This window comes from Rhinoraja longicauda, chromosome 7, assembly GCF_053455715.1.
Source record: "Rhinoraja longicauda isolate Sanriku21f chromosome 7, sRhiLon1.1, whole genome shotgun sequence".
Taxonomy (NCBI): domain Eukaryota; kingdom Metazoa; phylum Chordata; class Chondrichthyes; order Rajiformes; family Arhynchobatidae; genus Rhinoraja; species Rhinoraja longicauda.
In genome coordinates, this window is record NC_135959.1 from 17,918,110 (window position 1) to 17,940,622 (window position 22,513).

The 22,513-nt window shown below is 49.3% G+C and overlaps 2 protein-coding genes across 2 annotated transcripts in view; both read right to left on the reverse strand.

The window, feature by feature from the left end:
• The window catches only part of LOC144595119 (vitamin K-dependent protein S-like), a 28,155-nt gene extending 11,246 nt beyond the window's left edge, over nt 1-16,909 (reverse strand). The window contains exons 1-10 of the mRNA XM_078402196.1: nt 16,742-16,909; nt 15,815-15,972; nt 13,631-13,655; nt 12,354-12,416; nt 10,606-10,728; nt 9,290-9,412; nt 8,362-8,487; nt 4,373-4,494; nt 2,064-2,182; nt 425-617 (exon numbers count right to left, since the gene is read on the reverse strand). Coding sequence (XP_078258322.1) covers nt 425-617; nt 2,064-2,182; nt 4,373-4,494; nt 8,362-8,487; nt 9,290-9,412; nt 10,606-10,728; nt 12,354-12,416; nt 13,631-13,655; nt 15,815-15,972; nt 16,742-16,808 — 1,119 coding nt within the window. The 5' untranslated portion in view covers nt 16,809-16,909. The remainder of the gene's footprint in view (nt 1-424; nt 618-2,063; nt 2,183-4,372; nt 4,495-8,361; nt 8,488-9,289; nt 9,413-10,605; nt 10,729-12,353; nt 12,417-13,630; nt 13,656-15,814; nt 15,973-16,741) is intronic.
• Nucleotides 16,910-20,223: 3,314 nt separating this feature from the next.
• The window catches only part of pros1 (protein S), a 37,723-nt gene continuing 35,433 nt past the window's right edge, over nt 20,224-22,513 (reverse strand). The window contains exon 15 of the mRNA XM_078402197.1: nt 20,224-21,422. Coding sequence (XP_078258323.1) covers nt 21,271-21,422 — 152 coding nt within the window. The 3' untranslated portion in view covers nt 20,224-21,270. The remainder of the gene's footprint in view (nt 21,423-22,513) is intronic.

Consider the following 22,513-nt stretch of genomic DNA (forward strand, 5'->3'; position numbering starts at 1 on the left):
GCGGAAACAGACCCTTGGGTCCACCGAGTCAACCAGCAATCCCCACACACCAACACTATCCGACACACTAGGGACAAATTTACAATACCAAGCCAATTAACCCGCAAACCTGCACGTGTTTGGCATGTGGGAGGAAACCGGAGATGCCAGAGAAAACTCGCACAGGTCATGGGGAGGACGAACAACCTCCATACTGGCAGCACGCGTAGTCAGGATCAAACCCGGGTCTCTGGCGCTGTAAGGCAGTAACTCTACCGCTGCGCCGCCGCGACATCCATTCTCTACTCCTTGGATTTGAGCCCACCACCTTCCGATTCATGGGGAAGAGTGCGACCCACTGAACGACAGCCAAGGTCCGCTGACTGAACGCCAGGGTATGCCCGCAACCTCAGAAAGGGGAAGTGGTGAGACGGTCGGAGCTTACCGTGTGCCATCGTCCGTCGTTCAGGAACGGGCCTCCGGTCGTAACTCCTGAGGCTTCGTTGGCATTGTGATACTGGACCTGCAGCTTCCCATTGTGCAGGGCGAGGATCACCCATGTGTTATTGTGCTGATGTCCTGCCTGGAAAATTGTGCCCTCCGTGTCGAACGTGCGGAAGTCAAATTCTACTGAGAAGCTGTGCAATTAACAAACACAAGTCACGAGTCTTGCGCAGGGGTAACTAGGACATCATCTCCAATGGGATGTGGGTTTAGTCACATGCCCCTTCAGTTCCAATCAATCTGTCCCTACCATTGGCCTCTCTTGGCATTCCCCACCCTCTCATCCAATTGGAACACACTCCATTGTGCAATTGGATGAAGCCTGGCTGTTAAGATACCCCTCTGTTCCTTTTCCTAATAATCTACATTTAGATAATACCTTTAGTTTAGTTCTGAGATACAGCACGGAAACCGGCCCTTCGGGTCCGCACCGACCAGCGATCCCTGCATATTAACACTATCCTACACACAAACTAGGGACAATTTTTACATTTATCAAGCCAGTTAACCTACATACCTGGATGTCTTTGGAGTGTGGGAGGAAACCAAACATCTCGGAGAATACCCACGCAGGTCACGGGGAGAACGCACAAACTCCGTACAGAAAAGTACCCACAGTTGGGATCGAACCTGGGTCTCTGGCGCTGCAAGCACTGTAAGGCAGAAACTCTACCACTTCACCACTGTGCTGCCCTAACATGGTGACTAGTCCCGAAGTAGCCATGGATGTTTAATTGGTCAGAAAATGATCCTCTGCAACTTCAGAAGACCATGAATCTTGGCCAAGGCGGGTTTTAGGAGACAAAAGAAGCAGAAGTTAGGGAGGGAATTCCAGATTTCAGATTATCAGGAGGCATGGAAATGGAATTAGGGTTTGGATCAGCCAGAATCCTACTGTAGCTGTGTTCAACATTTGCACGTAGATCCTTCCTGAGCAGATGAATGAATAGGAAAGAACAAAGTGTTAAAAGCTCCTGCCAAATGCCCTGGACACCAGCCCAATGGAAATGGGCCCAGCACTGAAACGTTATATCACAGCAGATCAGAAGGACTGCCAGGCACTTTGATTGGATCTCATTAGTGCAAAACTGGAGTCAGGCCAGAGGTCGGTATTCCCATTCTTCGTGCCAGCAGGGCCTCACACAGGGGACGGGGGGGGGGGAGAGAAATCAAAATAAACTATTGGGTAACCATGTCCAAAGGCTCATTCAACTCGATGCTGCCTCCAAGAATTGAGCAACTTGTTGACATTTTTGTGCTTTGTGAAAAATTCAAGTTCAGTTGTTATGCAACCCCAGCTGATGGAACTGCAGCAAGGGACACGACCTTACTGAAGACAGTTTCACAATGACAAACGTAAGAGGATCACGGCTTTAGTTTTAGTTTAGAGATGCAGCACGAGTCTATTAACTTCCAACTCCTGATCTCGGGAGACGAGGGAAAGATGGGGAGAGTTCCAGATTCCCACGGCCCTGTGTGCAGGTGAAGAGCTTCTTTATATCACCCTCAGGTGTCAGTTGGTCCTCCTTGCTCTCACGCCTCACCCCACCAATGGAATCTTTAATTGACCAAAGTCTCACCTTGTCCGATGCTTCCTCTTGAAGTTAAATTGCAACACAGGAATCCCGTTGAAAAACCTCCCCAGATACAGAGACCCTTCATTCTTCACAGTGTTCAGTGAGACACAAGGCAAAATATTCTGAAAAGGGAGGCAAAATGATAGCTTGCTTGAAACAAAAATATTACAACGTTTAAAATGCAACGTGCAGAGCAGCATGGACAGCCTACGGAACAGACCATTGATCTAGAGATCTGCGTTCAATCGTACCTCAAGAGCCGCTGTTTCCACTCACACATGGCTTACCCAAAAGTAGATTTCCATCAAAGGCTGGGAAGGCATTCGGGGGGAAATATTTGATCAGGTTTTATGAAGGGAACTGGCAAAACCCTTGAAGGACAATAATTTGCAAGAATGAGAAAGAATACGAACTGAATAGATTGCTCTCTAGGGAGGCTAGAATGGACTGAAATGGGCTGAATGACCATGTGAGATTTTAGATTTCGATTTTTAGATTGAGAGATACAGCGCAGAAACAGGCCCTTCGGCCCACCGAGTCCGCGCCGCCCAGCGATCCCCGCACATTAACACTACCCTACACACAGGGGACAATTTTTACATTTATCCAGTCAATTAACCTACATACCTGTACGTCTTTGGAGTGTGGGAGGAAACCGAAGATCTCGGAGAAAACCCACGCAGGTCACGGGGAGAACGTACAAACTCCGTACAGACGGCGCCCGTAGTCAGGATCGAACCCGAGACTCCGGCGCTGCATTCGCTGTAAGGCAGCAACTCTACCGCTGCGCCACCGTGCCGCTCTGGTACCACCACAACTCTACAATGTTATGAACCATGGCTGCAGCTTTTAAATTCATGAGATTAAATAAATTGGGAACAAAAAGTTAGTCGATCACAGTAAGTGTAAATGACTGGGTGACTGCAAGAACCCATTATTGAGTTATAAGGCTAACAAAGAGGTATACAGCACAAAAACTGGATCTTCACCCGAGTCATCCCTGCCGACCAAGGTGCCCATTTTGCCTAGTCCCATTTGGATAGGATAGGACTTTTTTCCCCTGAAACTTAGGAGGCCAAGAGATGACCCTACAAAGGTTTTTATTTTAATGACAAGGGGCATAAATATGGTGAATAGTGACAGTCTTTTCTCCAGGGGAGGGGAGTGTAAAACTGGAGGACATGGTTGAAAAGTAAGAGGGGAAATATTTGAAAGGGTCCCAAGGGGCAAATTATTTTTTACACAGGGGGCGGGGAGTATATGGAAGAGATAGAGGCAGTTACAATTATCTATGTACTAAAACTCTCGTTTGTTATCTTGTTTGTGACTGAACGTCAGCCAAAACGGTACACGATCGCGTGACAATTTTAGGCCCACCTTACTCACTATTGTCACTTTAGTGATAATGCAAGTAGTTTTATTGAAAACGGTCTTATATTTTTAAAGTCATTCACATTTTAAAGTTCAAAAGGAGGGGAGTGGGGAGTGGGAGAGAAGGGAGAGGGGAGGAGGGGGTTGAGGAGAGAGGGGAGTGGGGGAGGACAGGGTGCTGCACCAATGCAGGTGAGGTTTGGGCCCAACGGGTCCACTTGGTCTAGTGTAATATAAAAGAGACTTAGGAGTGGCAGAGTAGTAGAGCTGGTGCCTTATAGAGCCAAAGACTAGTGTTCAATCCTGACTGTGGGTGCTGTCTGTAGGGAGTTTGTACGTTCTCCCCGTGACTGCGTGGGTTTTCCCCAGGTTGTCCGGTTTCCTCCCACACTCCAAAGATGAACAGGTTTATAATTTAATTGGCTTGGTAAATTGTCCCTTGTGTGTGCAGGATAGTGTCGGTGTGTGGGGATTGCTGGGCGCTGTGGACTCAATGTGCAAAAGGGCCTGTTTCTAGGCTGTATCTTTAAACTAAACTAAACATTTGGACAGGAACATACATAGGAAATATTTGGAAGGATATGGGTGCAGGGCAGCTGAGTGGCGCATTGGGCAGCACAGTGGGGCAGCTGATTGAGCTGCTGCCTCTCAGCACCAGAGACCCAGGTTTGATCTCGACCTCGAGAGCTATCTGTGTGAGTTTTCACGTTCTCCCAGTGACAGTGCAAATTTCGTCCGGGTGCTCCAGTTTCTTTCCGCATCAAAAAAATCGCAGGGGTTTGTAAATTGCCTCTGGTGTGTGGGGAGTGGATGAGAAACCGTGATAACATAGAACTAGTGTGAATGGGTGATCGATGGCGGCATAGACTCTGTGGGCCGAAGTGCCTGTTTCCATGCAATATCTTTAAACTAAGCACGCAGTTACCACTTAAGCATCTTACCACGCAGTTCTGTGCGTCCGCAGCCAGCTTTAAATCACTCTTTCCGTCACAGTAACAGGAGTACTGGCCAGGTGCATTGACACAGCCACCTGCGCAGATATGGGTTTCACATTCATCCACATCTGAGGGCGAGGAACAGAGGTTTCACATTATAGTAGAAAGCTAACAGAGTTAAAAGAAATTACACCACAACTAGTTGTGGGACCTTTTTAATTTAAGACGGGCATAAATGCCTGTACACTTCCCACCAACGTAGGACATCCTGAAGCACGGTACAAACGATGGGGGTACTTTGGTCACTGTGATGGTTAAATCTGCACAGCGAGATCCCAAGACCTAATCAGGTAACAATCTGTTCCATTGATACTGGATGTGAGAGATATAGGGCAGGAAACCGGGAACTTTTACACCTACTTGGGTCTCGATTAACACAGATTCATACAGCACAAAAACAGACCCTTCAGACCAAGTTATCCGTACTGACTAAAGTGCCCATCTATGCTGGTCCCATCTGACAACGGATGACCCATATCCCTCCAAACCTTTCCTCTCTGTGTAGCCATCCAAATGTCTTTTAAATGGTGTTACTTTATCTGCCTCAGCTACCTCCTTAGGCAGCTCATTCCATATACCCACTGCCCTCTGAGTGAAAAAGATGTCCCTCGGGTTCCCATTAAATCTTTCTGAAGAGTTGTCACCCTAATTAAAAGATTTCTGATCATAGAACAACCCTGATATTGCATTGGGAATCTTAGTTCCTATGGAATCTACGGGACAGGAAGTCACAAACCTACAATCAGAGGTATGAATGTTAATGAGGAAAGTAATGGAGCAGGTCTGGAGATTGTTCACCTATTGTAGACACAAAATGCTGGAGTAACTCAGCGGGTCAAACAGCATCTCTGGAGAAAAGGAGTAGGTGACGTTTCGGTTCGAGACCCTTCTACAGACTGAGTCAGGGGAGAGGGAAACGAGAGATATGAACAAATGAATGAAAGATATGCAAAAGAACAAAACAAAGCCAGCAATGATCGTCAAGCAAAGGTGGAGCCCACAATGATTTCTTCCTGAGCAAGACCCACTCAACTCCCCAAGACTGCATTAACTGGCCTCCAGCCATAGCCATTTTATTACTTCCCTGCCTATCTGAAACCCTGGAACTAGGAGTGATTGTTTAGCATGCCAGGCAAAAAGTGGTGGGTAAATTCAACTCTGTTGCGCCAAGCCACAGTCAATCCATAGAAACCCGGAATCATACAGCATGGAATCTGACCCTTCAGCCCATTGTGTTCATGCCAACCATTGTACATGCATCTACCTTAACCCTAAAATAGACATAGAAAGCTGGAGTAACTCAGCGGGACAGGCAGCATCACTGGAGAGAAGGAATGGGTGGCGTTTTGGGTCGAGGCCCTTCTTCAGACTGGTTAGGGATAAGAGAAATTAGAGATATAGACAATGATGTGGAGAGATAAAGAACAATGAATGAAAGATATGCAAAAAAGTAACGATGATAAAGGAAACAGGCCATTGTAAGCTGTTTGTAGGGTGAAAATGAGAAGCTAGTGTGACTTGGGTGGGGGAGGGATAGATAGAAAGGGAATGACAGGGCTACCTGAAGTGAGAGAAATCAATATTCATACCACTGGGCTGTAAACTGCCCAAGTGAACTATGAGATGCTGTTCCTCCAATTTGCATTTAGCCTCACTCTGACAATGGAGGAGACGGAGGACAGAAAGGTCTATGTTGGAATGGGAAGGAGAATGAAAGTATCCGGACCTGGAAGATCAGGTTGGTTCACGCGGGGTGAGCGAAGGTGTTCCGTGAAACAATCGCCCAGTCTACATTTGGTCTGGCCGATGTATAAGAGATGACATCTTGAACAATGGATACAGTAGATGAGGTTGGAGGAGGTGCAAGTGAACCTCTGCCTAACATGAAAGGACTGTCGGGGTCCCTGGACAGAGTTGAGGGATAGGGACAGGTGTTGCATCTTCTGCGGTTGCAGGGGAAGGTACTTGGGAAGGGGGTGGTTTGGGTGGGAAGGGATGAGTTAATCAAGGAGTTGCGGTGGGAACGGTCTCTGTCAAGTTAGGAGGAGGGGGAGTTCAACGAGATCTGGGTGTCCTAGTGCATCAGTCAATGAAAGGAAGCATGCAGGTACAGCAGGCAGTGAAGAAAGCCAATGGAATCTTGGCCTTCGTAACAAGAGGAGTTGAGTATAGGAGCAAAGAGGTCCTTCTACAGTTGTACCGGGCCCTGGTGAGACCGCACCTGGAGTACTGTGTGCAGTTTTGGTCTCCAAATTTGAGGAAGGATATTCTTGCTATGGAGGGCGTGCAGCGTAGGTTCACTAGGTTAATTCCCGGAATGGCGGGACTGTCGTATGTTGAAAGGCTGGAGCGATTGGGCTTGTATACACTGGAATTTAGAAGGATGAGGGGGATCTTATTGAAACATATAAGATAATTAGGGGATTGGACACATTAGAGGCAGGAAACATGTTCCCAATGTTGGGGGAGTCCAGAACAAGGGGCCACAGTTTAAGAATAAGGGGTAGGCCATTTAGAACGGAGATGAGGAAGAACTTTTTCAGTCAGAGAGTGGTGAAGGTGTGGAATTCTCTGCCTCAGAAGGCAGTGGAGGCCAGTTCGTTGGATGCTTTCAAGAGAGAGCTGGATAGAGCTCTTAAGGATAGCGGAGTGAGGGGGTATGGGGAGAAGGCAGGAACGGGGTACTGATTGAGAGTGATCAGCCATAATCGCATTGAATGGCGGTGCTGGCTCGAAGGGCTGAATGGCCTACTCCTGCACCTATTGTCTATTGTCTATTGTGAAAGACGGAAAGGGGTGGAGATGGAAAAATATGGCCAGTGGTGGGATCCCGTAGGAGGTGGCGGAAATTCCAGAGTATTATGTGTTGTATGCGACGGCTGATGGGGTGGAAGGTAAGTACTAGGGGGACTCTGTCTCTGTTGCGACTAGGGGGATGGGGAGCAAGGGTGGAGCTGTGGGGGACCGAGGAGACACGAGTGAGGACCTCATCTGTGATGGGAGAGGGGAAACCCCATTTCCTAAAGAATGCGGACATCTCGGATGTTCTAGTTTGGGACACCTCATCTTGGGCGCTGATGCAGCATAGACGGAGGAATTGGGAGTAGCGGATAGAGTCTTTGCAGGAAGCAGGGTGGGAAGAAGTGTAGTCGAGATAGTTGTGGGAGTCAGTGGGTTTGTAATAGACATCAGTCAATTTCCTGTGATGGAGACTGTGAGATAAAGAAAGGGGAGGGAGGTGTCGGAGATGGTCCATATAAATTTGAGTACAGGATGAAAATTGGTGGTGAAATTGATGGAAGTCCATAGGTTCTGCATGGGTGCAGGAGGTAGCACCGATGCAGTCATCAATGTAACAAGGAGTTCGGGGATAGGGCCAGTGTACGTCTGGAACAGGGATGGTTCAATGTACCCTACAATGTGGCAGGTATAGCTGGGGCCCATAGCTACTTGGAGGAAGTGGGAGGAGTCAAAGGAGAAGTTGTTGGCCCTCCCTTTTATACTCCTTACATACCCATTAATCCCCCCCAAGATTCTACCTCTCACCCACGCTGGGAACAACTTGCAAAGGCCAATTAACCCACTGACCCACACATGTTTGGGATGTGGGTGGAAACATAGGCGTCTGGGGAAGCCCATGCAGACAGCAGCAGAGGTCAGGATTGATGCTGAGTCACTGTAGCTGTGCCTCCTTTTTGAGATGGGAGCAAAAGCAGGTCATTTCATCCCTTATCCTACTCGACATGTGTATGGCTCTTGAGAGGCGTTTTTATAAATGTCCTTAAGACATGTCCTATTATATGTCATGTAGACATAAGGACTTGTTTGAATACTGCCACATTCTGCATTTTTCCCCGTTGAAGACTTGTTCCTAATCAAAGATCCAGTTTGGTATCAGGTCCCTCACTTGAGTGCCGTGTTTATAAAGACTTTACCTTGGCAACTCTTTGATGAAGAATCGTATTTGTAGCCAGAGTCACAAACGCATTGGTAAGAGCCCGGCGTGTTTTCACATTGTTCTAATCCACAGAGCTCGCCATCTAATGCACACTCATTTATGTCTGGAAACAAGAGGTATGGTCATTAGATTTACACATAATGAAGCGAGCAATTGAATTGATTGCAATCATCAAAATATATGATGATTCTATTCAAGAGTCAAGAGATCTTCAATAGTTCTCTGAGCATTGACGAAACAGCTTTGCTAAATTCCTGTGATAGACACAAAAAGCTGGAGTAACTCAGCGGGACGGGCAGCATCTCTGGAGAGAAGGAATGGGTGTCGTTTCGGGCCGAGACCCTTCTTGCAGTTGAAGGCAGCTCGGGCAACAACTGACCACCTGAGTTGGGGGTGGCACTGTTATCCAACGATCGTGGGGGTGGGGAGGAGTGGAAGGACATTGCGAGCGAGAGGTGGCGGAGAGACAGATTGAGGGGAAGGGGAGAGTGTGAGCGACTAACCGTGGGTGGGTGGATCATCTATCTATGGGGTGGGGGGTGGTCTTTGACTGCGAGAGGGGGCTGGGTTGGAACAGCGAAAGGAGGGAAGGGCTTAAGTCAACCGATCCTAGGTGGGGTGGGGGGAATGTGGGTACTAATGCCAAGTCCAGGGTCGACCGGGGGGGGGGGGGGGGGGCTCAAGAGAATGCAGGCTCACCTCCTCGACTGCCAGGGAGCAAGATCACCAGTGGTGCCAAACATGGCATCAGAGATTCCATCCTCACCTCTGACCAGCTGTTCCCATCCTCTGCTTGTTACTGCCAATGCACCAGGTGCCAAAGTGTTGGGTTGCCCACATATCCCAGTGCCAGCTCCCCTAGCCCCCCTGGCACACCAGCTCCTGGTCCCCTGACACCAACTCACCATTGCACCTATGTTTGTCAGGAAGCAGGTTGAAGCCTGTCCTGCACGAACACTGATAACTGCCCTCCACGTTCGAACAGATGTGCTGACAACCGCCATTGCCGGATGTACACTCGTCAACATCTGGGGAGGGAAGAGGTACAACAGTTAGAACAGCCGTCACACCAACAGGCTTTCCAATCTCTGCCCTGTGGGGAGGGGACCAGGGTGCATAGGGAGGGGTGGGGTTGACAGGGAGAATAGAGTTATGAATGAATGAATTATACTTTATTATCACATGTGGCATGTCACAGTGAGATTCTTTGTTTTACACATACAAGGCATGCAAAGAGTTGCCACATATAGGGTGCCGACAAAGTTACAAAGTATTGCATTTAGTCTCCAATGGTTCCCCTTTGTTCTCTTGGCGGCCCCCAAGCCAGGTCCCCCTTTGATCTCGGCCGTTAGAAGGGAGAGGGGAGGGGTTGAGACAGGAGGGGAGGTGGGAGAAGTAGAGGGGGGGGGGGGGGGTTGTGAGGAGGGGCACGAGAGGAGATTAAGAACAAGAGAGTGATTGAGTCACAGAGCGCACAGCAGCACTCAATCAGAAGCAGATCAGGGAGCCCTGCATTTGGTTTTAGATTTAGGAGCTGGCAGCAGAGGAGGGGTTGAAGACTGGGTGGGGAAAGCAGAGAAGAAAGAAGGCAAGCGCATGGAGGGAGGGGTGGGAAAATGAGACAGTGAGTCAGAGTCAGAGATGGTTTTCTAGACAAATGTCTGGAATAGATGGGTTTCCATAGGGAAAGGTTAGTCAGCCAGCTCTGTTGAGAGGGACTTGATTGAAGCACGTTAGATCCCGAGATATCTAATTGGGGTAGATATAGAACGGATGTTTCCTCTTGTGGGAGAATCTAGGGGAACCTGTTTAGATGCAAAGAGTCCTCATTTCAGACACAGATTGGGACAATTTATTTTCTTTTAGAATTTTTTGGAACTCTCTTTATCACTGGTTGGTGGAAGCAGATTGATACCTATCTATAGATCCAAATTGTTCCACGCAAGATTCCAGTATCTGCCGTTGTGTCTATATAGATCCAGTTGATCAGCAAAGGGGAGGCGAATTACTGAAGGCAGAGGGAAATGCACATTAACCATGACCAGGTACCTCCGTCTGTTTCTCATTCACGTTCAGATGTACGAGGTGACTCTAATCCTCAACTTTCAGGACACTCCGTCCATCAAGCATATGATGTCCCACCACCAGGGCACTGCAGCTCTGTGGTGATCCATTCGCATATCCCGGCCTCAAACCTATTGGAAAGGGACATATACTGTACCTAGGCTGCACGTGACACCTCTCCAGCCCTGCTTACACACGCACTTAAAAGCTCCCTGCTGATCTTCACAGTCCTTCACGCCAGCAGGATGGCAGGGCATCGGGGAACACTGATTTGGAATATCTGCAAAGAGAGAGCAGGTAAGCCACACGACTTCCATAATCCCCAGACTCACCACGTCGACCCAACCTAGTCAGATAGACTGAAACCTTTCTAACATCTTTACTGTAGACACTATCATTTCCATGCTCAACAGAATGCCCACTAAACTACGAACTGAGACGTGGATCACAGCAACAAGTCAAGGTCACCAACAATAAAGATAAACCATGGGAGGGAGCACTGAGGTACAAAAGGGATGGTGCCAAGAAAGTGATGTGCTGTGGGAGAGTCAATGATGAAGGAGCGCCACGCTGTGGGAGGGTCAGTGATGAGGGAGCGCCACACAATGGTAGTGCCGTACAGTGGGAGGGGTGGTACTGAGGGACTGCCACACTGTGGGAGGGGCGGTACCGAGGGAATGCCACACTGTGGGAGGGGCAGTACTGAGGGAATGCCACACTGTGGGAGGGGTGGTACTGAGGGACTGCCACACTGTGGGAGGGGTGGTACTGACGGAGTGCCACACTGTGGGAGGAGCAGTACTGAGGGAATGCCACACTGTGGGAGGGGCAGTACTGAGGGAATGCCACACTGTGGGAGGGGTGGTACTGAGGGAGTGCCACACTGTGGGAGGGGCAGTACTGAGGGAATGCCACACTGTGGGAGGGGTGGTACTGAGGGAATGCTTGACTGTGGCAGGGGTGATACCGAGGGAGTGCTGTACAGTGGGAGGGGCAGTACTGAGGGAGTGCCACACTGTGGGAGGGGCGGTACTGAGGGACTGCCACACTGTGGGGGGCAGTACTGAGGGAATGCCACACTGTGGGAGGGGTGGTACTGAGGGAGTGCCACACTGTGGAGGGGCGGTACCGAGGGAGTGCTGGATTGTGGGAGGGGTGGTACTGAGGGAGTGCCACACTGTGGGAGGGGTGGTACTGAGGGAGTGCCACACTGTGGGAGGGGCGGTACTGAGGGAGTGCCGTACAGTGGGAGGGGTGGAACTGAGGGAGCTGGGGAAGTGCCACATTGTCCAAACTTTCATTTGAGGTAGTAAACCACACTTGAAGAGTTAGGTGGTTGACTCCAGTATCCTGCAGTCCGCTATTTATTCCTGAACCATATTAACACATTTATGTTTTGTTCATTGCTGCCTGTAGGATCTTGCTGTGCGGTAACTAGAGAGTGGCAAGGTGACACAGCGGTAGAGTTGCTGCCTACAGCACCAGAGCCCTGGGTTCACTCCTGACTACAGGTGCTGTCTGTACGGAGTTTGTGTGTTCTCCCCGTGGCGGTTTTCCTTGGGTGCTCCGGTTTCCTCCCAAACTCCAAAGATGTACAAGTATGGGGGTTGATTGACTTCGGTAAAAATAATAAATTGTCCCGAGTGTGTAGGATAGTGCTAGTGTATTGAGGATTGCTGTTTGGCGTGGACTCAGTGGGATGAAGGCCCTGTTTCCGTGCTGTATCACTAAACTAAATGTCTACAATCATGACTACACTGGTTCACCCTGCATGGGTGTAAAATCCACTGTGCAAGTACAAACTTCCTATTCCCCCACACTGTCTGTAAATCCAGTACAGAAACTGATCCAAATGTGCAGGAAATAATGTTCATCTTGCCAGAACAATGGCAAAAAGTCACTCACTGTGAACACAAGTCACCAGGCCTGGGTTCATCTTGGTGTTGGGTCCATATCGTGAGAGGCATTCTGTAGATGAGCACAAGAGGCAGGAAGGAGTTAGTGAGCAAGCACAGTTTTCTATATGGTCAACAGTACAAATAGCCTCTTGCAACAATTTATTCCCCTCGTACCTACAAACCTAACATCCACAATAATTTACAAATGTATGATTCATGTCATGTCGCACCGTCCAAGTAGAGAATCAAAAATATTTGGCATTTTGCAAATACCGGGGCCTTATTCTGTGAGGTGGAGGGAAGTAACCAAGGCTGAGGACAACAGTAGAATGGGGAATGAGTAAAACAATCGATGAGAGAACAGACAGTGACAGGTGGGGCGAATGCTGGACATCACTTAACATCAAGGGTAAGATCAGAAGGGACTGTCACCCAAAGAGTCCATTCACCTAGAAGTGGTGATAATAGTAGAGGTGCAGAGAGAGGGACCCTGCGGAGATAAGCAAGGGGAAATGGACAGGGCTGGCAAACTCTGGGAGCAAAGGGATGGTTAAAGTGAACCCTCCAATCCACAGGAGAAACCAGAACTGGTCACCACCGATATATCCGACTGGGAACGCAGAGAGTGGGGAGAACAGAGAACCCTCTGCCGTAGGGAGGGTCTCGGGGATGAACAGATGGGTGTGAGGACATTGGACAAACACATGAGGGGGAGAGGAATAAGGTGGGGTAGGTGGAGCGGGGTGGGAAGAGGCTGCTGGGGAAAACATAGAACTCTCTGCCGGAGGGAAGCCCTGGGGGCTGAACAGATGGGTTTAAGAGGACATTGGATACACTAAAGGGAGAGAGGAATAAATGGGGTAGATTGAGAGGGGTGGGGAAAGGATGCTAAGGAACTAACACCAAGGACCAAAAGGTCAGTCAATTTAACATCAAGCTCTACAACGATTCCTCTGGTACGTTTCCTGCCAGCAGTACTTGGCTGGTGCTGGGGAGGTGGAATTATCCTCAGTTCCCCACTGAACCGATCCACTGGAAATCATATAGTGACAGAATCGGCCAGGCCACTCAGGTAGTAGTTAAGCTTCCTGTGCTGGAGAAAGTCTGGGCAAATCAGGATCAGTTCCCTGCCATAAAAAACATAACAACTTCCACTGACGGGAAAATGAAAGAATGTTTACAGTTAATCGGAGCTAAGACATGAAATTACAAAACTACTTGGACAAATGTCCAAGAAAACATCACAACACTGGAATATTCACTCAGTACAAAGGCACTACTCACCCCGATATTTTGGATAAAAGAAATTCTGCGGAGAGAAGGAAGATCCAGTTCAGATGGAAATGTCCAGCAACAATCACAATGTTCATCTTTCATGCAGAGTTCAGCCAATAATGTAAATTACATGGCATTTCCTGGCTCCCTCTCACACCATGCGCACACAAAAAGCCAAATGTGTTGCCGTAATACCTCAATAACCCAAAGGCTTGGCAAAAAAGCAAATACCTCAAAGGTTTAGTCACTGTCCTGATCATGAAAGGGGACAGAGGAGGTGTGTGCAGCAGTATACCACACAAACAGCTCGGTGGTGGTGTTGATCAGAAAAATGTGCTTTAATGATATTCCTTGATTAATAAAATTGGCTACAGTACACTGAGAAATCCCAGGAATTCTTTTTCCCTGAGCTTGTTTTGACAATTTTTAAAAACAATTTTTTTACATTTACTTCAAAGAATCAACGGAAACTTGGATTAATGCCTCATCCGAACGGCTCGAAGGGCCGAATGGCCTACTCCTGCACCTATTGTCTATTGTCTCTACTTTCAGTCTGAAGAAGGGTTTCAACCCAAAATGTCAACCATCCTTTTTCTCCATAGATGTTGCCTGACCCGCTGAGTTACTCCAGAATTTTGTGTCCATCTGGAGTAATGAGGGAAGAGGGCAAAGACGAGGGACTGGGGAAAAGGGTAGCAGGGAGAGAGGCTAGAGTGAAGAGTTTAGGGGGGGGGAGGAAGGGTATTGGAGTGGACATGGCAGTGAATGATGAAGGGGAGAGGGAAGAGATCGAGAGGGGGAGGAGGTAGGGGATCAAGGGTGGAGGAAAGTTTCTGATGGTGGCTGACACCTGATGGTTCGTTAACGTTAGCTGCAGCCAAAAACTCAACCATTCCAGGCCAATGGCTCCACTGAACTCAACTTTTTTTAGTTGATTTACTTTAGAGATACAGCGCAGAAACAGGCTCTTCGTCCCACTGAGTCCGTGCCGACTAGTGATCGCTCCGTACACTAGCACCTCTCCTACGCACACTAGTGACCATTTACAATTTTACCGAAGCCAATTAAACAACATATCTGTACGTCTTTGGAGAGTGGGAGGAAGCAGTTTTTTTACTGAAGATTTAGAAGAGGAGGTTGCAGTAATGATGACCCTGATACTAAACCTTCTCCCAATGCACCAATCCACAACTGGTGTTAGGAGTGAAGGTTCCACCCTCTCCCAGGAGGTCCTGACTCTGCACCAACATTGTCCCCTCAGCTAAAGGCCCTCAGTGAGACATGTGGCTGAATCAAACCAGGGTACTTTAATATTGATGGAGATGTTGCAAGTTTGGGATCCAGCCCCAGGGAAACAGCACACATACACACACCCATGTTCCAAATCCCCCTCCCCATCCCGCAAACACTCCGCCCTACAGTATCTGGCACTATGTTCCCCTCAGCTCCCCCAACCACTGGCTCCCTTTCCAACACAGAATCCAAAGGTCTCATCATAGCTTGTGGATTAATTAATGAGAGGAAATATTTTAATTAAAATAAGGCAAATGACAGTGATGGTAATTGAGGGTTGATGTGAATCTCTGGAAGTTACCACTTGCTGCAGTGGAAATTCGGATAATACACTGGCATCAACATCTGGCATTAGGACATTCGGCCCATCAAGCCCATACTCCCATCAGGCCATTCAGCCCATCAAGCCCATACTCCCATCAGGCCATCAAGCCCATACTCTACCAGGCCATTCGGCCCCTCAAGCCCATACTCCCATCAGGACATTCGGCCCATCAAGCCCATACACCCATCGGGCCATTCAGCCCATATCCGCCAGGCCATTCAATCCCTCAAGCCCATACTCAATCAGGACATTCAGCCTATCAAGCCTATACTCCCATCAGGACATTCGGCCTCTCAAGACCACACTCCCAACAGGTCATTCGGCCCATCAAACCCATACTCCCATCAGGACATTTAGCCCCTCAAGCCCATACTCCACCAAGCTCATCTTTACCTTCGCATTCCCATCAGTGGATGCTGAGCAACCACAGCCCCGTTACTCTAATCCAAGGGGGATGGTCTGCTGCCCCTGGAAGGAGGGGTGGGGGGTAGAGGACAGTCAACATCAAGCCAACATCTGTCCTCCTCCTCTCTGCTAAGTCCCCCTGCCCTCCCTTTCACCAGTAAGACTCCTACCGTTTCTGGGTCATTCTCAAAGACCTCCCGAGCTTCCTCAAAGCTGCAAAACTCCTCCACGCACTCCCGCTGCAAGTGGCCCTGGCGCGTCTCCTCGAAGACATGGTTCGCTCTCCGGCTCCGGGACAGGAAGCTGGAGGCAGATCTCTGGGTCACAACTGCAGGGAGAGAGAGAGAGGGGGGAAGAGATAAGACACGGGAGGCAGGAGACAAGGAAATGGGAAAGAGGTGGGAGAGGGTTAGAGGGAGAGTGAAGTAAGCGAGTGAAGGAAGAGAGAGGATGAGAGGGAGGGTGAGCGGGGTATTAAAATAAGAGTAGGGAGGGGGCTAGAGGAAGAGGGAGAGGTGAAAGGGGGAAGAGAAAGGTGGGAGGGGGAGGAGAGGGAAGAGAGGGGTGGGAGGGGGAAGAGAGGGGTGGGAGGGGGAAGAGAGGGGGGGAAGAGAGGGGTGGAAGGGGGGGTGGGAGGGGGAAGAGAGGGGTGGAAGGGGGGTGGGAGGGGGAAGAGAGGGGTGGAAGGGGGGTGGGAGGGGGAAGAGAGGGGTGGAAGGGGGGTGGGAGGGGGAAGAGAGGGGTGGGAGGGGGAAGAGGGTGGGAGGGGGAAGAGGGGTGGGAGGGGGAAGATGGGTGGGAGGGGGAAGAGAGGGTGGGAGGGGGAAGAGGAGGGTGGGGGAGAGAGAGGGGGAGAGGAGGAGAAGATTGGGAGGGTGAAGTGAGAGTGGGAAAGGAGCCTGGGAGAGTGAGAGGAAGGGTGAAGAAGTGAGAGGGAAAGTCAGAGGGGGCTGGAGAAGGGAGAAAGTTAGGGTAAGGATAGCGTGAAGTGAGAGGGGGGGGAAGGTGAGAGAGAGCGAGGGAGGGAGGGAGAAGAGGAGAGAGCGAAGGAGGTAGGGAGAGCGATAGGGACGGGTGGAGGGGGAGCAGCGGCTCACATTGCCTGGTGGACGGGGCGCCGAGCAGCAGCAGCAGCAGCAACAACAGGCCCGGGACGCCGAGCATCCCTGCGGACTGAGAGATTCCCAGAGCAGACTCACAGCCCAAAGTAGGCAGAGAGAGAGAGGGGCAGCGACTCAACCAGGGCCGGGCCACGCCGATCCGATACTGTTCGCCCGCCCACCCCACCAGCCGAGCCCTCCCCTTCTCACCTCCCCCGGCCTCCTCTTAACTACCTTCCCACCCTTACTCCCACCCCGCCCTCTCCATCTCCACATGTCCCACCTCTCCCTCACCATCCTCCACTTCATCCACGTCCCTCTCCCACCCACCTCCATCCCCCTTTCCCCCTCTTCATTACCCCTTCCTTCCTTCCTTCCCCTTCCTCCACCCCTCTCCCCTGCCACATTATCTCTTCCCCACCACATTATCTCTTCCCCACCCTTTTTCTTTCTCCTCCTCCATTTGCCTTTCTCCTCCTCCCCTCTTTTCCACCTCCCCTAATCTCCTACCTTCCCCTCTATATCCTTCCCTTTCCCCACTCACCTCTCTACCCCGCAGACACATTAACGCCCCTCTTCCCCTCCCTCCTCAAAATCCCCTCAGCTTGGATTTCTCCGCCTATCTCAACAAACTATTTGGCTCAACCCTCCTCCCTTGACTGTGTTTGCTGGCTGGTCCTAATGTCTCACTCAGACCGCTGTGAATTGCATTGGGAGGTTTTACTGTGGACGCCTTATGTAAATGCGGTGTTCCTGCAATTAATTCTCACTGTCATAGTTTGACACTGTCATAATTAATTCTCACTGTCACCCTTTGCTAAAAAGAGTCATCTAAGATTCAGAACTTGGCCGCCTTGCATCGGGAGAACTTGCTGCAGACTGGGCAGAGTGTGGATTGTGGAAGAGTGTGGGGGAGGGAAAAACATGCTGAGAATGTCGGAGGAGTTTTTGCACAGTTCAGAGATACAGCGTGGATTCTTGTTCTGTATATATTTTAAAATTCTGAATAAAGTTTATTTTTGGAAACTAAAACAAAACTCTACACTCCACAAAAGTGTCACATTTACCTACTTCACCCATGCTTTGGGACAACCCCAGTGAAGGGCGCAAAATGAATCAGTGGTTGTGATCTGGAGCTCAGTGTGTAGGCCCACGCCTAATTGATTCTTGAGAAGGTACCAAATCACTGCAAACAACATTTCAGAACTGATCTGAAACACTTCACCTTTCACGAATGTTGCCCACCCTGCTGAGTATTCCCAGCATTTCCTGTTTTCGTTATTTCAATAAATCCGGTAGTTTCTGTGGTCAGCATTGTCGACTGAATTAATTTTAAATGATCCATTACCTGGGATTGGAGGTAGGATTTGAACTCTGGATTCTGGAACTTGAGCCGTGGAATTGAGCCACAGTGGCTGCCATCACACCCACAAACTGCAAAGTAATGGGTCAGTCTGCGGTTGGGAAAATCCCAGCAACCTCCATTTATTTATCCCTTCGCCAACGGTGCCGAACAGATTTACCTTCCTGCCCTTTGGAGATGGTGCTGAGTGGAAACTGGTTGCTGTATTTCCAGCAAGTGACCGCGCTTGTAAAGCAGATGGACTGGGAAGGCTGACTGGAGCCTGTGGGCAGGCAGCATGGCAATGTAGAGACTTTTCCATCCAGTTGCCCACTTGGCAGAGATCAGTGAATTCCTCCACGACTCCCATGACGTCTTAAGAAGCAGCTGTCTGGATGGGCACCCAGGGCCCTCTCGATGGAGGGCGAGCAGTTCTGGGTGCAACAGTGAACAGCAGGCGATGGTCAGACTGGATGTTCCCCCAACGTGCGTGCCAGTTTTCCGGCTGCACTGCGTCCTCTGCAGAGTCCCCTCCAAGTCACCTCCAAGTCACACACTATCCTGATCTGTAAATGTATTGTTTTTGGTCTTTCATCTTCACTGGGTCTAAATTCGTGAGCTCCTGGTTACCGCGGATTATGCAGCACAACCACAGCTCTCGTGACCCCGGTTTTATCCAGGCCGCCCGCACTGTACGTGTGGAGTTTGCACGTTCTCCCTTTGACCATGTTGCGGGGGAAGAAATTTTCAACATTTTGGGCTGAGTTCCTGCATTAGGAGTGAGAGTGGAGAGGGAAGATATCTGGCATAAAGAGCAGAGGGAGAGGGAACAATAGGTGGTTGGTGGACTGACAAGGTGTGAGATTTAATGATCAGATGGAGCCGGGTAGGAGAGGGTAAAGGTGAAGAAAGGGTGATATGCAGGAACACAAAGGCTGCCAGTGCTGGAATCTGATCAGTAAAGAAGGCGATAATGTGAACCGTTAGAGGAGAGGTGAGATGCAGATGGAATCAGAACCAAGTGGGAGCATGTGGGTGAAATATGTGGACAGCAGGTCATAGAGTCATAGAGTGATACAGAGTGGAAACTGGCCCTTCGGCCCAACTTGCACACACCGGCCAACATGTCCCAACTACACAAGTCCAATCTGCCTGCGCTTGGTTCATATCCCTCCAAACCTGTCCTATCCATGCAGCTGTCTAACTAATTCTTAAACATTGGGATAGTCCCAGCCTCAACTCCCTCATCCAGCAGCTTGTTCCATACACCCACCACCTTTATGTGCAGATTTTACCTCTCAGATTCCTATTAAATCTTTTCCCCTTCACCTTGAACCTATGTCCTCTGGTCCTCGATTCCCCTACTCTGGGCAAGAGACTCTGCATCTACCCGATCCATTCCTCTCATGATTTTGTATAGCTCTATAAGTTCGCCCCTCATCCTCATGCACTCCAAGAAATAGAGACCCAGCCTACTCAACCTCTCCTTATAGCTCACACCCTCTAGTCCTGGCAACATCCTCGTAAATCTTCTCTGAACCCTTTCAAGGTTGACAATATCTTTCCTATAACATGATGCCCAGAACTGAACACAATATTCTAGATGCGGTCTCACCAACGTCTGATACAACTGCAACATGACCTCCCAACATACATACTTTATACTGATGAAGGCCAATGTGCCAAAAGCCTTTTTGGCCACCTTATTTATCTGATATAAGCAGGAGTAGAGAGGGACAAATGTGTGATGGGGACTGGAGGGGGTTATGAAAAAGGCCAGAAAAATGGAAGGACTAGTGTTGATAGTTGTTTATTATTATCGCGTGTACTAAGATAGTGGAAAACTTTCATTAGAGGTGAATTGTAAGGAGGGAGGGGGATGGATGGAAAAAAAACACAGGGGATAAGGGTAAACTGAAATTGGAGAATTCAACATTCCTACTGACAACACCCCCTGGCCCTGTTTCTCCCTCTCTTCCCTGTGCCTCACTTGGATACACACCCATCCCACCCTCCCTCCTGTTTCCCCTTCCACCTATATCTCTTCCTCTGGCTTCACATTTTGTGCCTCTTCTCTCCTTTTGTCTTCTTTTCATCACTGGCCTTCATCCATCCATCTGCCAAACAACCCCCCCCCCCCCCCACCTGTATCCACCTATCACTTGGTCTGAAGAAGGGTCTCGACCCAAAATGTCACCCATTCCTTCTCTCCAGAGATGCCGCCTGTCCCACTGAGTTACTCCAGCGTATTGTGACTATCTTCAATTAAAATCAGCATCTGCACTTCTTTCCTCCACCTTTCACTTACTACAATCGGTCTGAACAAGGACCCAATCTAAAACACCTATCCATGTTCTTCATCCCAGCCATCCTGGGCCTCAAGCTAACATCTCAGGGACAGTCATGGATGAACAATAAATGTACAATGTGGGTTTAGCTCCAACAGTTTGGCTTCCCGTCAGCACAGCCCCTCCCACAGTGTGGCACTCCCTCAGCACAGCCCCCCCCACAATGTGGCTCTTCCTCAGCACTGCCCCTCCCACAGTGCGGCACTCCCTCGGCACTGTCCCTCCCACAGTGCGGCACTCCCTCAGCACTGCCCCTCCCACAGTGTGGCTCTTCCTCAGCACTGCCCCTCCCACAGTGCGGCACTCCCTCAGCACTGAAACTAAACTAAACTTTGTGTCTATCTTTGGTAACTTTTCCTCCTGAGATGCTGCCTGACCTGTTCAGTTAGCCAGCGCTTTATGTCTCTCTTTGTAGTATGTCTGAAGAAGGGTCCCGACCCAAAACATCACCTATCCTTTTCCCCCAGAGATGCTGCCTGACCCGTTGAGTTACTCCAGCACTTTGTATCTATCTGAGGCTGTTAAAACTGAGTTACAGGCTCATCACTGAAGTAAATTATCGTGCAGAACACTTCTTGGTCTTACATTTTACCAGCACACAGTTCAATACGGCTTTAGTTTAATCAAACACAACTAGTGATAAACAGTTCTTATAAAGTCTTAGAATATACAGTTCCTTCCTCTATAGTCATATTTTAGTTGCTGTTGCACTTGAGTTAAATTCTACACATTCAAGAATGTTTTTATGATGTACACTTTGTGTGAGCTTTGAAACAATCTCCATGTGGACAGTGTGCAGCGTATGAATATTTACTACAGTGACAGTGTCTGACAGGCTAAGTCTCTGGCTGTACCAGTGGACATGAATGGGACTGGATTTCATTGTTCTTTTCAGCAGCTTCATCAAGGTCAATTTGCTTCTCATTAATCTCTGTTTGAAGACATCCCGTAAAGGAGGCTGTGACAGGGGTAGCAGTGACTGGAACCTCTGCAAAAAGACAAGAACGTTAGCAATTCAAAGGGAACAGATGAAGACGCATCAGTGTTAATCTATTCCAAAATGACTAGTTTAGTTTAGTCAGACACAAAATTCTGGAGCAACTCAGTGGGTCAGGCAGCATCTCAGGAGAGAAGGAATGGGTGACGTTTCGGGTCGAGACCCTTCTTCAGACTGATGTCAGGGGAGGGGGCGGGACAAAGATAGGATGTCGTCACACAGGAAGACAGTGGGAGAACTGGGGAAGGGGGAGGGGAAAGAGAGGGACAGAGGAACTATCTGAAGTTAGAGAAGTCAATGTTCATACCGCTGGGGTGTAAACTTCCCAAGCGAAATATGAAATACTGTTCCTCCAATTTGCGCTGGGCCTCACTATGACAATGGAGGAGGCCCATGACAGAAAGGTCAGACTGGGAGTGGGAGTTGAAGTGCTGAGCCACCGGGAGATCAGATTGGTTAAGGCGGACTGAGCGAAGGTGTTGAACGATTTAAACCAGCATCTGCAGTTATTTTCCTGCTCAGTTTAGTTTAGAGATACAGTGCAGAAACAGGCCCTTTGGCCCATCGAATCCGCACCGACCAGCGATCCCTGCACATTAACACTATCCAATACACACTAGCAAAATTTACAATGATACCAAGCCAATTAACTCACAAACCTGTATGTCTTTGGAGTGTGGGACGAAACAGAAGTTCTCGGAGAAAACTCAAGCAATCAGTGGGAGAATGTACAAACTCCATACAGACAGCACCCATACCCACAGTCAGGGTCAAACCCGGTTCTCTGACGCTGTAAGGCAGCAACTCTACTGCTGCACGAATGATACAGGAGACTCTTTGAACTCCTTGGATTTGGTCAGGATCATGGAGGAGCTTTTTCCAGTCTGATGGAAAGTTACTCCTCGCCCTGAGCTGTGTGTGTGCTGAGTGGCGACTTGTTGAACAGGGTGACAAGGGTCAGACCCCCCCAAGGGCCGGTAGGAGAACCAGGGGGGGGTTCTAACCTTCTGCACCTTCAATGTTGGCTGTGGGAGCCTGGGGCACAAAGGTAAAGGCCTGGAGAGGAGAGGAGAACAGCTCAC